Here is a 15,925-nt window from a genome sequence, read left to right on the forward strand (position 1 = left end):
TTGCTCTTGGGAGGACCCACGTTTGATTTCTAGTGCCCACACGCTGACTCGCAACTCCCTGTAACTCTAGCTCTAGGGTATCCCATGGCTATCTTGCATTACTAGAAGGTCCCCGGCCTGCTGAATCAGCACCATACCTGTCTGTGCCAGGCAAATGACTTACCAGCAAGCCACGGTCGCCAGGCTCAGAGACATTCTCAACTATAATCACTCCACATTCTCCACCACCCACCAAGTAGATGCTGGGCCCTCCTGAAGAGGGAATCAGATCTCTGCAGGGTAAATTCAATATAGTTCTCTATTTTATTGATACACCACTGCACACACGAGGGAAGCAGTGCTTTTCTGGAAAAGACTGGAGTCCATCACATTTCGGACGTGGAAGTAAACCCTGATGTGGGTAAGGGACTCTGGCAGTCGGAGCAGCTGCAGTAGGGCTCCGAGGAGCAGTCCCGCTTCATGGCAGGCTTCTGGGCCACGATCATGCCCTCCAGGTCTCTCACTTTGTTTTCCACCATCTGAAGCTTTTTCAAAATCTTCTCTTGCAGACCCAACGACAGGAAGATATTATTGTCTTGAATCTGGCGACCACTTCCTTCTGGGTTGGCTAGCAAAGCCTGAAAAAAATCTGAGCCTTTCTTGTAAAGTTGGTAGAGTGTGATCACAAACACCACTATTTTCTAAAATGAAACAAGACAAGTGTTACTTGGTTGTGTGAATGAAAAGTCACAGGCAGCTACACACCCGAAATAGAACAGAAATCTTCTAGTAACAATTCCTCATTCCTAAGCTAAGCTTTCCCTTTAACAAAACATTTCACATCTACTTTTTAAAAAGATTTATTTTTATTATGTATACAGTGTTCTGCCTGCATGTATGCCTGCAGGCTCGAAGAGGGCACCAGATCTTACTACAGATGGTTGGGAGCCACCCTGTGGTTAGTGGGAATCAAACTCAGGTCCTCTGTATCTGTGCTCTCAACCTCTGAGTCGTCTCCCCAGCCCCTTCACACCTACTTTTAATCTTTTAAAAGACATTTTAAAGTCATATTTTATTTTATGTGTATGAGTACTTTGCTTGCATGTATATAGATATACCACTTACATGCAGGTTTCCTCCATGGCCTCTGCATCAGCTCCTGCCTGCAGGTTCCTGTCCTGCATGAGTTCCTGTCCTGACTTCCTTCCATGATGAATAGTGATGTGGAAGCATAAGCCAAATAAACCCTTTCCTCCCAGGTTGTTTTGGTCATGGTGTTTCATCACAGCTAACAGTCCCCCAAACTAAGACATTGGTAACGGAAAATTGCTTTAACTTGTTAGAATAGATTCCTGGTAGGATAAAAACAAACCCATAAATTTCTTTCCTTATAACAATTAACACTGCTTATTGAATACACATGGATTAAACTTGCTACACACTCTATCTCCTTTAAAAGTCACCACAACCCTATAAGGCATTTCTACTAAGCCCATTTTACAGACAAGGGAAATGGGGCAGAGGTCCAATGAGTGATCTCAGTTCACAGAGCAGATAGTTCACAAAAATGTACACCAAGCAGCCTGACAGCTACTTATTCTGGTGTATTGCTCCTTTTTGTGTGCGCACTTTCCCCCATTTTTTCTTTTTCTTTTCTTCTAGAGTTAGGGTCTCATGTATCCCAGGCTGACCCTCCAACTTGCTATTAAATTTCTAATCACCTACCCCACCTTCCAAACAATAGAATTACAGTCATGCATCGCCACATCTGATTTCTGTTTTTGTGATTTTGCCTCAAGTGCCCAAGAGTCTGAAAGCTCATCTCTCTGATTTCACGAAACTAGAAAGTGTGTGATCTTATTTTACACTCTGGTATTAAGTAACTGAAATGTGTTTGTGTGTGTGCACACACACAATCTTGTATTGATGACTTATGTTATTTGTTGGATTCTATTATATGACCTTTTGAATAAGAACTAAATTTGAAATCCTGAAAATTGGGTTCTAACACCAGCTCTCCCAGCTCTAACAAAACCATATGAACTTGGGCAGGAACTAAGTTACCCCACTTCCAAAGTGGCCATGATAATCCCTGGCCTGCCTATTATGCAGCGCTTTCTGAACTTGAACTTGAATGTGCATTCAACCATGATTCCTAAATGGAAAAGCTATAAAACGATCCAGTAATAGCTTCTCTGTATACTTATCAAACAGACCTTTAAGAAAGCTCTCATCCTCATGACTGTCTATAATTCACACACTTGAGAGGTCGAATGAGAGAGCTAAGGGTCCAGTGTTAGCTTTCACTATCTAGCGAATCTGAGGTCAGCCTACGCTCCAGGGGTCCTTCTTAACAAAGCAAAACAAACCAAAAGCCCTCTTTAAATTTATCTACTTAAATTTCCATTGAGTCTTTGTGCACCTCACTTTCTTCACTTCTCATGTGAAAATAAGGAGTTATTAAGATTTCCCCAAACACTGAGAACCATGCTATAAATGAGTTATTTTATTATTATTAATTATTATGGTTTTTCGAGACAGGGTTTCTCTGTGTAGCCTGTCTATCCTGGAACTCACTCTATAGACCAGGCAGGCCTAGAACTCAGAGATCCACCTGCTGGAATTAAAGGCATGTGCCCCTACTGCCTGGTGAGCTACTATTGTTACTGAAGGTTAGACAAAATTACACAAATTCCCAATGTTCCTTATAATCGCAGCCTGTTAAATTTCTATTCCACCAAAAAGGCCCTGTATGTTTCTGGGGCTTAGCACTGTGATGATTGAACTCACAATTCCCTATCAGTTAAAGAGAAAAGGCAGAAAAAAATCCATGGCAATACAAAGAAAACACACACACACACACACACACACACACACACACACACACACACGAGAGCCTAGTTGTCCCACAGTGTTTATCCTTTGAACATGGTAGGCTCTCAGAGACAAGTGATCAATTAAGTTTGGACTCAGATGACTTTCTCAAGTGATGAACTTGTCCAAATCTATTTTATAATAGAGACAAGCCACATACCATTATGAGAAAGTGTTTTTATGCTCACAACCTAGTTGGTAGAGGTTTTCAAGGACAGCATACTTTCAACCAGCTCGAGAGGCAGAGACAATGACTAACCTCCCTCCTTCCCTGATCCTTTACATGGACTTACAAAACTGAGTAACGGCAATATGAAAGTCAGTCAATATTGACTTTTTAGTTGGAAATGGTGGTGTGTGTCAGACCTCAGGGTGAGAGCTTGGGGTGAGGATTAATGAAGCAGGAGGACCACAGATTGAAGCCAGCCCTTCTTCCACAGTGAGTTTAAGGCCGGCCTAAACTACCACCTGTCTTAGAACTACAAAAACAAAACAAAAAAACAAAACAAAAAAAAAAAAAACTTGCCCCCCTCCCCAAAAGACTTAAATTTCTCTATACGAATACAACCTGTATTGATCGAACGCTTCGTTTCCATAAGGCAAATAATCCAATTGCCAACAAAGCCAAAAAGAAAATCCCTAGGATGACTTGCACAGCTGGCGCGAGATTATCTAGTATCCCCAAATTTGCTGGCGGAGGGACACTAGTCTCTCCCACAAAAGTTGCTTGTAACCAATTCCATATCGAGCTGCGAGCAAGAGCATTTAAGAGGTTGTCCCAGGAAGAAGTTGCCGTTGGAGATGTTGGCATTTTTTAAAATGACAGCTGTAGGAACTACATGTGCAGAGGCTTCAGGAATCTAGACATGAATTAGGGAAAGCGCTCAGGGAGCGCAGGTGTTCTGGAACCATTGTGAGCTGTGCTTTGTGATGTCACCACTCCGAAGGCTCAGCTTCTTTCCACTCGGCCAATGACCCTTCTTACTCAAGAGCAAGCAGGCGCTGGCCTGTGTTTTCAGTTCATTCCTACTGTTTGCTCCAGTCTTTAGCTAGTGTTGGTTCTGACACAGAACACCCTGGGTCTGCCTCATCTGATAAAGCAGCCAGGATCACTCAAAATGGGGACAGTTGGGGCAAGGAGTACAGCTCGGTTGTTAATGTTCTTGCCTACTACACACAAAGCCCAAGGTTTGACCCCAAGCACTACAGAAACAGGCCATGGTAGCTGTCCTCATTTGGTTTCTATTGCTGTGATAAAGAACATGAGCAAAAGCAAGCGGAGGTGGGAAGGGCTATTTCACCCAGCAGATTAGTCATCGAGGGAAGTCAGGGCAGAAACTTAAGGAACTGAAGTGGTGGCCATGAAGGCATGCTGCTTATTAGCTTGCTCCTCGTGGCTTGCTTGATCAGCCTGATTATTATTTATTTTTAACGTGGATGGGTGTTTTGCCTGCATGTATATCTGTGCACCATGTGCCGGCATAGGCCAAAAGAGGGCACTGGGTCCCCTGGGACTGGAGTTACAGATGTGTAAGCCACCGTGTAGGTACTGGGAATCCAATCCAAGTCCTTTAAAAAAGTAGCCAGTGTTCTTAATGGCCACATCAGTACTTCTTAGATAGTTCCCATAGAGAACATTTTCAGTACTTCCACACAGGGTAGCAGTTACTTTTTTTCTGAACAAGAAAGCCCAAGTACATTAAGGCTGAGAGAAATTTGAAGGAGATAACATTTAGAAAGGGCTTTTTTGTTTGTTTGTTTGTTTGTTTGTTTGTTTTTGTTTTTGAGACAGACAAAGTTTCTCTGTGTAACAGGTCTGTATGTCTTGGAACTCACTTTGTAGATTGCAGGCCAGCTTGGTCTACAGTCTAAGCTCCAGAACAGCCAAGGCTACACAGAGAACCCCTGTCTTGAAAAACAAACAAAACAAAAAATCTTCTTCCATGGAACTGTTACATTTTGATATTGTTCACAATTTTTTTTCATTTATAATATCATTTGAATAGGTACTTTCATGCTTGCATAGAAAAATAAAATTGTTTTGCACTGCAGGGTTTTCTATGATTATTTCTCAGGTACTTCTAAATATTCTGTTACCTAGTAAAAAGGTATTCTTTAGCTCATAACCAAAATTGTCCTAAAATTTAAAGATACTGAATCTTAAAAGCCTTAAGTTTAAATCTTTAAAAGTTAAAGACCACTGTCAACTGCATGAGTTTTGTTTGTTTCCTAGTTTTATGCCTTCCCTTGGTCTGATAAAAGATCAGACTGTGGCAAGAGAGGAAGTTAAAGGAGGCTCACGAGAGCCTGTCCTTTATTAAAGACAAATTTTACACAGTATTCTAAACTTCTGATGCATAATTAGTAATGAATGGACATCTGAAAATATGGCTGTCTGTGTCTTGGAATTCTCTGCTGTCAGGTATGCAAAGACCTGCACTTAAAGTGCACTACAGGCCTGCACCATGTCTCTCCCTGACTAGTCAGCTACACAGCACAGCCCCAGGATGGCATGGGGCCCTGGAAACTCCAGTGAAATACCATTGTATCATATCAGAAACTTAACTTTGTCAAATAGCTCTTTATCCATTTCCTTTCTAGGACCCATTACAACTAAAAAAAAAAAATGATAATGGTCCTGTGGTGGCTTGAACGTAATTGGCCCCCATAACCTCACAGGGAGTGGCACCAGTGTGGGTGTGGTCTGGTTGGAGGAGGTGTGTCAGCGTGGAGGTGGGCTTTGGGGTGTCCTATATGCTCAATACCACTGAGTGGCTCGGTTCACTTCCTGTTGCCTGCAAGGTGTAGGACTCTGAGCTACTTCTCCAGCACCACATCTGCCTGCAAGCCACCATGTCCCACCATGATGACAATAGACTGAAGCTCTGAACTATAAGTGAGCCACCCCCAGTAGATGTTTTCCTTTATAAGAGTTGCCATGGTCATGGTGTCTCTTCACAGAAACAGAAACCCTAAGGCAGGTCTTACTTATGCTAGCAAATGATTTGAGAAATTAAAATTTTAATATTAATCATGTTACTAAAATCCCTTACTATTCACAGGGTCAAGCTATTGTGGAATGACATCACCAGATACTTAATTAATTAATGCTTTTTCTGCTCCCCAAAAGCATTTGCCCTAAAGGAGACACACCTAAAGTCTATGCTAAATAAAAAGAAAGAGACAAAGCCGGGCGGTCGTGGCGCATGCCTTTAATCCCAGCACTTGGGAGGCAGAGGCAGGCGGATCTCTCTGAGTTCAAGGCCAGCCTGGGCTACCAAGTGAGTTCCAGGAAAAGGCGCAAAGCTACACAGAGAAACCCCTGTCTCGAAAAACCAAAAAAAAAAAAAAAAAAAAAAAAAAAAGAGACAGGCATTCTAACACTGGGGCGAGGTTATGCTTATGTCTTTTCAGAAAATAAACAAGGTCTCAGGTGGCTCCTGATTTGATGCATCTGCCCAGGACATCCAGAGAGCACAGGACAATGAAACATCTGAAGGCAGAAGACAAATCCATCAAGAGGTGATGTCCCAAGAGGGGGAGTAAGCTGAGAAGTTGGGAAACATCAGAACTTTAACTTAACAAGCTGAGACTTGGGGGAAATAACAAGGACTGGCCTCACAGTGATACTGCTATGGTAATGACCATAGTGCAGGCTAACTCCTGTCAATGCAGAATCCAAATGCCTTTTGTCAGGGGCAGTAAAAGACGCACCTACGACAGGAGACAGTGTGACATTGTTTTGCCATGCTAAGGACCGTTCATAAAGCTTTATGTGGAATAGGCCATATTACACCCATTTGGTTCACAGCAAAAATATTAGCAGGAATTAATCAAGAGATGTTGAACTGAGGATGGCATTCCCCTTTCCCCAGTGGTCTGTTAGCTTTTATTATAATTTGCTTATGCTTGCCTGTGTTAATTAGAATAGCTATAGAGGCAATGCATTCAACTCAGGCCTCTATTACAGACACTATTTTTTCTTTTCTTTTTCTTTTTTCTTTTCTTTTTTTTTCTTTTTTTTTTTTTTTTTTTTTTGGTTTTTCGAGACAGGGTTTCTCTTTGTAGCTTTGCACCTTTCCTGGAACTTACTTTGGAGACCAGGCTGGCCTCGAATTCACAGAGATCCGCCTGCCTTTGCCTCCCGAGTGCTGGGATTAAAGGTGTGCGCCACCACCGCCCGGCTTTTTTTTTTTTTTTTTTTTTTTAAATTAGAAGGGAGGAGATGTTGGGGGCATGAAGGTCCTTGTACTCACAGAGAAACATTAAGAAAAACCAGAAATGTTAAACACACAGGGACCTCTTCTCAATGGAGGACATAAGATACCCATTTTCCTGCCCAGTAGGCTAGGAGTGGATTTTGTTAACAACCTGGTGACCTTTTTGCTATCTGTAGAGGCAGACCTCATCTACCTTTTACTATAGAGACAGATGTTACCCGGTTTTCCCAGAATGGGTTTTTCCAGACTCTCCTCTCCCTAGAACATTACCCATCCTTAGGGGAACTGTCCCAGGTACTTCATGGCCTACTGACCTCTATGTTATAGGTCACAGACTACACCAGATTCTAAGCCTTTTAGCTACAGAACCCACACTCATGGGGTAGTCACTCCTTAAGCTTTATTGTGCACCTAGAATTGGACTGAGTGTTGCCTGGATACCTTTCCCCAAACTACACTGTCTTTTAAATCTGCTGGCAGGGCACCGCCTGACAGTGGTTGACGAAGTCAATCTGCACAGGGTTTTCATTCTTATCTCTTCTCGAGGTTCCCTTCCCTGTTTGATACCTGCAGGGACCCCTCCAGGCTTTCTTGATAAGTACAGAAAATAGTTACTTCTAAGTCATTTTGTAGAATTCCTTTCTTTTTGGGGTTTCCTTTAGAAAGTTTTTTATTAGCACATATTAATTATTCATGATAATGGGCTTTACTTCCTGTCACTGTTTCAAAGTCTGATCACATATTTGTGCCTCATTTGCTCATGTGTTTACAGAAAGGGACTCCACCTCCTTCACGAGATTTGCATTAAGAACAAATAAAAGTTCTCTACAGTACATGCTGTACTGTAACCCACACAACATTACTAGATCGGCAATTTCCTGCCTAGTACCTATCTAATCAGCAAGTTCCCCCAAAGAGTGACATGAGCTAAGGTAGTTCACATGCAACTAGAATAAACTGTGCGGCCAGATTAGACAGAGTACTTGCTTGGGCAGCATACACACTAAAGTGATCAGGATAGCACATAGCCCCATCCGAGAATGACAGGAGAGTTTGTGAAGTGTTCCATATTTTGAAAAACAAGACAAGCAAGAATGCAAGAATCCAAAAGTTTGCAACAAGAGGAACAGAAGCACAATAAAGAAGGGTCAGTTTAGCCGGGTAGTGGTGGTACACACCTTTGATCCCAGCCCCCTGGAGGTAAAGGCAGGTGGATCTCTTGAGTTCAAAGCCAGTTTTGTCCATAGAGTGAATTTCAGGACAGTCAGGGCTAAACAGAGAAATCCTGTCTGTAGCCAGAAGTTTCTCCAGTCCTGCCTGGCCCCACAGTCAGAACAAATCTCTCCCACACAAATCCTGCAGCCTCTTGGTCCCAAGTAAACACACAGAGGCTCATATTATTTACAAACTGTATGGGTCAGGCTTCTTGTTAGCTAGTTCTTATAAGTTAACTCCATTTCTTTTAATCTATATGTTGCCAGGTGGCCATGGTGTTACCAGTCTGCTGGCATCTTGTTGCTCCTTGGGGTCTCTCTGAACTCCGTCCTTCTTCTCTCTGTATCTCTGCTTGGATTTCCCACCTGGCTATAAGCTTTCTTGCCACAGGCCAAAACAGCTTTATTATATATTTATTTATTTTTAATTAATTGCTTACTTTAATTAATTTGGCCATGATGATTTGGGTCGGTGGTCTTTCTCATCCCATCTTTGGGATTAACAGAACCTCCTGTCTCTGCTGCATGCAGCTCCGCTGTTACAGATGTGCAGCTCTGCTGTTACAGATGTGCACTCCTGTGCCTGGCTTTACATGATCCAAACCTGGTCCTTATGCTTATGCATTAAGCACTTTCCCCATTGATCCATATCTTCCTCCCCCCTTTTCTTATTTACTTATTTATTTATCTATCTATCTATTTTTTATTTATTTTTCTATTATCAGCTTAATACAGTACAAATTCTTTTTTTTGGGGGGGGGGGGTTCGAGACAGGGTTTCTCTGTGTAGTTTTGGTTCCTGTCCTGGATCTCGCTCTGTAGACCAGGCTGGCCTCGAACTCACAGAGATCCGCCTGGCTCTGCCTCCCGAGTGCTGGGATTAAAGGCGTACGCCACCACCGCCCGGCCTACAAATTCTTATCCTAATAGTGAAATGTTTCACTGAGGCTTGCCCAGTGGTTGAGTAAAACCAAAACTTATTATAAGCCACAGTCATCCTAGGGTCCCTAGGTACATCCTAGGTACATCCTAGGTACAGCTTTATTTATTATGCAATGGGAGCCACACATATTCACAGCATACAGAAAGACATCCCATAGCACCTGTCTCAAAAACAAACAAACAAACAAACAAAAAAGAGGGTCAGCTGAGGGCTGAAGAGATGTACATGCAGGCTTGTAACCATTTGTAACTCCCATTCCAAAGGATCTGATTTCCCATTCTGGCCATCATGGGCACTGCATACACACACAGTGCACAGACACACCCGAAAATAAAACACACACACACACACACACACACACACACACACACACACACAATTAAAATTAAAATTAAAAATATTTACTATTTTTACCCAAACAAAGTTAACATATTAAAAATGAAAGGTTATGACAAATATTATTGGTAAAAGATATTGACTGACATACAGGTAGAGGCACAGACATGGTAGGCTCTCTGATTTATCCATTTGAGTTGACAGAGGCAGAGAGCAGGAACAGAGAGGCCTGGTGGCTGAGGAAGAAAGGAAATACTGTCTCTGCAGCAGGGTGAGAGGGGAGGGTAAGGTTCTTGAATTGCCAAGGGCGCATGAGGGTCGATGCTGCTGCTGCAGATGGAGTCTATTTCAGAATAAAATGACTGAAGGATTTGTAACAGGCCCTCAGAGCTCAGCACAACTGACTCCATGATGGAGGTACCGGTCAGTCTGTAAAATTCAGCATGTAGACTGCATCACCACCTGTCAGAACTAAAACAAAGGCCTAATCCATCAAAGTGCACAGTTCTGGGAAAATCTCTAAACGCACTACCCTTCCTTTTTAACTGCTGTAGTTCTGCTTCAGGCTAACTGTCCTTGTTAACCGAAGTAGGTCAACTCAGGACATGGTTTTTGTGCTAAAAAGCTCACCCTGAGGGGGCTGGAGAGATGGCTCAGTGGTTAAGAGTGCTGGCTGCTCTTACGGAGGACCTGGGTCCAATTCTCAGCACCCATGTGGCAGCTCACAACTGTCTGTAACTCCAGTTCCAGAAGACCTGATACCCTCACACAGATGTACATGTAAGCACACAAAAAGAAATAAATTAAAAAAAAAAAATAAAGCTCACCTTGAGAAAGGCTTGGGGCTGTACCGGCATCCCAAACACCGTGTGTAGTCACCGGCTGACTAATAACAACTTTCTATTGGCTCAAACCCACGTCAGCGCAGTTTCCTCTGGTGGATACCCCACAAGAGGAGGTAAAAAGACTGATGTGTTAACTCACTGTCTACAAGTGACTGACCATGGAATCCATTCTAGCGAGGAGTAACCCCGATAAGACCTGAGATGTGACTGTAACAGGGCAAGCACAGGCCTGAAAGCATTAAAGAATGGCAGCTGGGGGCTGGGGAGATGGCTGAGCAGGTACGGGCCCTCGCTGCGCAGGTCTGGTGACCTGACTTTGATTCCCATAACCACATAAATGTAGAAGAAGAAGAAGCTGGGCATGGTGGCACTCAGGAGGTGGAGGCAAGCAGATCTCTAAGTTGGAGGCCAGTCTGGTCTACAGAGTGACTTCTAGGACGACAGTCAATACACAGAGAAACCCTTTCTTGAATAAAAATTAAAAAAAAAAAGGTGGGCAGGGCAGGGGTGAGTTGGCAAAGTTGTCTTTTGGCCTCCACATATGCTGTGGCTCATGTGTTCCTTCACAATCATCGTCATTGTCGTCGTCGTCATCAACGTCTTTTTTTTTTTTTTTTTTTTTTTTTTTGTAAAAGAATCATGCCAGCACACCCATAACCTCAGCACTTGGGAGGGTGAGACAGGAGAGCACAGGCCATCTCAAGGCAAAGGATTTCCAGATTCCTTGCTGCCTCAGTTTCTCATTGTGGTTCCTAGCAATAGGCTAGTGGAGAACTAAGTAAAGATGTCTGAACATAATCAGGTAGCAGAAGATGGGAATGATGAGCCCATTAAATACCATAAGATGATGAGACATGTCTGGGGTTTTGTTTGTTTTTTGGTTTTTCGAGACAGGTTTTCTCTGTGTAACAGCCCTGGATGTCCTGGAACTCACATTGTAGACCAGGCTGGCCTCAAACTCACAGAAATCCACTTGCCTCTGCCTCCTGAGTACTGGGATTAAAGGCATGTGCCACCACAGCCCGACTTTGGTTTTTAAACAAGGTATCACTACGTAGCTCTTGCTGACCTGAAACCTACTATGTAAACTAGACTGGCCTTAAACTTAGAGATCCTTGGACTTCTGCCTCCCGAGTGATGGGATTAAAGGCATGTGCCACCACACCTAGCTATGACAGGACAGGTCTTCTGTCTATGGTTACAGTCAGTTTCCAGGGGAATGTGGCCTGCGCTACAGGAATCGAGTGCCTCGGTGTCAGAGGCTGTCAAGCTGGCAGTTCTGCGTGGCCCTGACGCTCACTGGGGAACTCAGTCTATATTGTCATCTGCCTCGAAGACACCAAGGAAAATGGAGGAGAGAGATGCTTCTTTGAAGTTAAAGTGGATAGAGAAGCCCAAAAACACCTGATTTCAGGGTGTTGAGATGCCATGGACAAGCGAACAGGATCTTGTTTTTGGTACTCTTGGAGTTCTCATGGTGCAGGTCAAGAAAGATCTTAAAACAAATCCATCAAAGGGATTTGACATTATTTAGCTTATGGACTATGAAGCCCACGAGGAAGTAATGTTCTAGTGACGTGTGATGGATGTACAATGGTGTGATGGCAAACTTCCAAACTCCAAGCAAAGCCCAGACAAGCCTTTGTAGGGCGCATATATTTGTCAGGTGTTGTATAGCGGACACCACTGTGGAAGGGCTCAGTACCGTCAGCACAGAGATGTGGTGGATGTCTTCATTCTCAAATCATCCAGGGCCTTTGTCACATCTGCTGTGATAGGGCCATGTAGTCCCTGTGGAGAGGACTTGATAAAGAAAGGAATCCGTGAGCCTACATGCAACCTGAGCCTCAACCCAACAGCAGTAAACAGAAGGAAGTGGAAGATCTGGTGGTAACTCAGGTGGCTTCGGGGATCAGGGTGGGTTTGGTAGAAGTTGAGAGGGTGGAGTTGGCTTGGGAAATAACTGGGGTGGTGATATGGGGTGAAGGGAGGAACTTTGGAACCCTGAGCATCAATACAGCAGTGATGGGCTTTGTTGGGTGTAGGATGGGTGTGTTGGCCAGTTGAGAAGCAGTCAGGCTCATCAGGTAATAACCAAAACCTGGGCAGCATGCAGAGGGAGCCAAATCAACCTTTGGTTCTGTAAGTAGCTCCTAGAGTGGTGCTAAATCTGGTGCCTGTCTTGGTTAGGGGCTGGCATCAAATGCAGGGTCAGACAGTGGCTTTGTCTCTGAGGAGGCTTTGGCTCAAATGCAGAGTCTCTATCTTCTGGCTGCAGAATGTCAGCAGTGACTGCTGTGGGATGTCTTTCTCTATGCTGTGAATATGTGTTGCTCCTATTGTCTAATAAATGAAGCTGCACTGGCCTACGGCAGGGCAGAAGAGAGCCCTGTGGGAAAATCCAAGAGAGACAGTGAGAGGAGAAAGGCAGAGTGAGGAGTAACATGTAACGGGACACAGGTAAAGCCATGAAACACATGGCAATACATAGATTAACAGAAACGGGTTGGATTAAGCTATAAAGCTAGTTAATAATGAACCTGAGCCAGAGGCCATACAGTTTGTAATTAATATAAGCCTCTGTGTGTTTACTTGGGACTGAGCACCATTCATAGAATGGTGGGAATTCAAAAATTTCTAAGTTCACAGAAAGCTCTTTGTAAAAACATATGTAGTAATTTTAAAAAAATTGTTTGCTTAGTGTGGAGTATACTCAGTAGTACTTTTTGACTTTTTTCTTTGGGAAAAGAGGAAGAGATCAAGGAATCTTGTGTTGTTACATAAAGGGCCAAAATACTGAGTGGCTGAAAGTAAGCTGCTGTGTGTCTGGTTGGTAAACCAACACACTACCATCTGCCTTAGGCTTCTAAGAAATATTCTACCCTTGGACTTGTGACTCCCCGGCATGCCCAACGTGGAAAGCATGGATTAGAACTGTGTTATTTTATTTTAATTTGAATCCCACCCTATGGATTTTTTTTCCCTTTAGTAAAATCTCCTTTTGGGAGATCATGGTGTCATTGCATTTGGTTCCTGTGGTTGTTTTTCTTCACAGACTTCAAGGACAGCAGGGCTGTGCATACTGTGCCATGGGAACACTCCTGCGTGTTTTCTCACCCAAGAATTCATCACTATGGGTGCTCCATTTTCACCTGCTCCTCTGTATTTCATGGAGTTGTGTCTACCCTATGACAGCAATGTGGCTAGAGTTTTCCTGCCTTGCCCACAGTCAGGACAAATCTTTGTCACCCGCCAGTCCCACAGCCGCTCAGACCCAACCAAGTAAACACAGAGACTTATATTGCTTACAAACTGTATGGCCGTGGCAGGCTTCTTGCTAACTGTGCTTATAGCTTAAATTAGTCCATTTCCATAAATCTATACCTTGCCACGTGGCTGGTGGCTTACCGGCATCTTCACATGCTGCTGGTCATGGCGGAGGCTGCAGTGTCTCTTGCCTTCCTGTTCTTTTATTTCTCCTCTCTGTTAGTCCCGCCCATACATCCTGCCTAGTCCTGCCCATACATCCTGCCTAGCCACGACCAATCAGGTTTTATTTATTGACCAATCAGAGCAACTTGACATACAGACCATCCCCCAGCACACCCAAATGCAGACCATCTCAGACACCTGCACTCAGGCCCATGGTCCTAATCATCCTCTATACGGACCTGCTGGGTAACGCCACAACCCAAGAAGGGCTCCCACAGGACATACAGAACATCCCACAGCACAGCAAGGCTGTGATACGGAACCAGAGGACAGTTTATTGAAACCCTGCGTGGGATTGATGGTGCTGTCCAGGCATGAACGGCTTATATGAGTAAGAAAAGGAGAGTGTGGCAGAAACTTGATGTCATTGGATCTTACAGCTTTCCTGAGAGTGTGTAAACAGCAATGATAGGAAATAACTTAAAATCAAAGGACAACCACCTCTGTTGGAACCTTGCTCTTGGAAAACCTACTTCAGTTGAATGTGTTATATGAAATGGTATTTATACCCCCCCCCCACTCCACCCCGGGGCAAATGCTGTGGATGCTGTATGCTGTGTGTCCTGTGACTGATCTGAAAGTGTGGGAGTGTAAACTGAAGCTGATGGGCTGAGAACCTGGGTGAGTCTTGTGGTGTGACAATGAATTGGAAGCAGGGTTCACCAGCATGCTCAGGTGTCACACATGCTTTAGCTACCCACAAGAATGCTGCTTGCTGGGGATGTGCCCTTCCTGTGCTTGAATGCTTTGTGTAAGAGTTGTCACTGTTAGAAATTCTTAAATAAAGCTGATTTAAATAAAAAGCAAAAAGCAAAGAACTCATCCCACACAGGTAGCTGAGGGTGATTATTAAGAGTGACATTTATGGGAACACACCTTTCAATGGTGAAGGTTTGATTATTGCTATGAGGCATTTCAGCTCCTCGGTGCCAGCCTCCCAGTCACTAACCAGACTGCTGTCATCTTCCACCTTCCATTGTAGGACTGATGCAAGCAACACATGCTTTTTGAGCCTTCAAAGAAAATCCTCACCCAGACATGGAGCACAGCCAGTCATAGTACTTGCCCCTATTACTTACCCAACCTTCCCCTCTTTCCCATTTATTTTTTCCAAACTGTGTCCACATCACTGATAAAGCTGCTGCATCACACACAAAGCCTTGGCATGTATTCGGATTGTCCTCTCTCTGCCTGGCTAACCTCTGACTCAGGTTTGTCTCCACAGTGCCTTCACATTGAAACACACTTTAGTTCCCACACCATTTTTTAAAAATAATTTATTTTGCGGTGGCGGCAGATGCCTTTAATCCCAGCACTCAGGAGCAGAGGCAGTCAGATCTCTGAGTTCGAGGCCAGTCTGGGGTACAGAGTGAGTTCCAGGAAAGATGCCAAAGCTACACAGAGAAACCCTGTCTTGAAAAAAATTATGTGCATGGGTGTTTTGCTTGCATGTATGTCTGTGTAAGGATGCCAGGTCCCCTGGAACTGGAGTTATAGACAGTTGTGAGTTGCCATGTGGGTGCTGGGGATTGAACCTGGGTCCATCTGGAAAAGCAGCCGGTGTTCTTAACCACTGAGCAATCTCTCCAGGCCTCCCATATCATTTCTTGTGCAACTTTCCATTCCATCTATGTTGTTCTGTCTCATATGAGTCTATCAGGCTCACTAGCAGGATGCTAGAAAATAAAAACATCCCATTCAACACCATCTTACCCAGAGGCTGACTGAGCATGTATATACACACAGTAAATACTTGGCATTTTAAATTTTAGGAAACTTTCTCAGATCTATGATTTTTTTTTCTTCTAGACTGAATCTGATTTTGGTTTGCTTGTTTGAGACAAGGTCATTACACAGCCCTGGCCTGGACTGAAAATTGCTATGTAAACCAGGCTGGCCTCTGCCTCTCAAGTGCTGGGATTGATGGAGTGTGCTACTGTGACTGGCTCAGACTAAATCTGACAAATATATCTTGCTTTTAGATAGTGCTGAGGATTGAACCCAAGGCTTTGAGCTTGCTTGG

The 15,925-nt window shown here is 43.8% G+C and overlaps 1 protein-coding gene and 1 pseudogene across 1 annotated transcript; one reads left to right on the forward strand and one right to left on the reverse strand.

Annotated features, from left to right (window-relative positions):
* Positions 1 to 280: 280 nt before the first annotated feature.
* Tmco2 (transmembrane and coiled-coil domains 2) lies at positions 281 to 3,755 on the reverse strand. Its single transcript, XM_028886411.2, has 2 exons — positions 3,422 to 3,755; positions 281 to 680 (listed from the first exon to the last, which is right to left on the reverse strand). Exons 1-2 carry the CDS (start codon positions 3,662 to 3,664, stop codon positions 366 to 368), a joined length of 558 nt encoding a protein of 185 aa, XP_028742244.1. The 5' UTR covers positions 3,665 to 3,755; the 3' UTR covers positions 281 to 365.
* Positions 3,756 to 11,155: 7,400 nt separating this feature from the next.
* Positions 11,156 to 12,159, forward strand: LOC114704913 (annotated as a pseudogene).
* Positions 12,160 to 15,925: the final 3,766 nt, after the last annotated feature.

The sequence above is a fragment of the Peromyscus leucopus genome, chromosome 2 (assembly GCF_004664715.2).
Source record: "Peromyscus leucopus breed LL Stock chromosome 2, UCI_PerLeu_2.1, whole genome shotgun sequence".
Classification (NCBI taxonomy): Eukaryota; Metazoa; Chordata; class Mammalia; order Rodentia; family Cricetidae; genus Peromyscus; species Peromyscus leucopus.

Bases quoted from the DNA above. Each gene is read 5' to 3' on its own strand.
- Tmco2 (XM_028886411.2), bottom strand. From the start codon at position 3,664: ATGCCAACATCTCCAACGGCAACTTCTTCCTGGGACAACCTCTTAAAT. The intron at 681-3,421 runs GTTGTATTCGTA...GTTTCATTTTAG, and splicing joins GAAGCGTTCGATCAATACAG to AAAATAGTGGTGTTTGTGAT.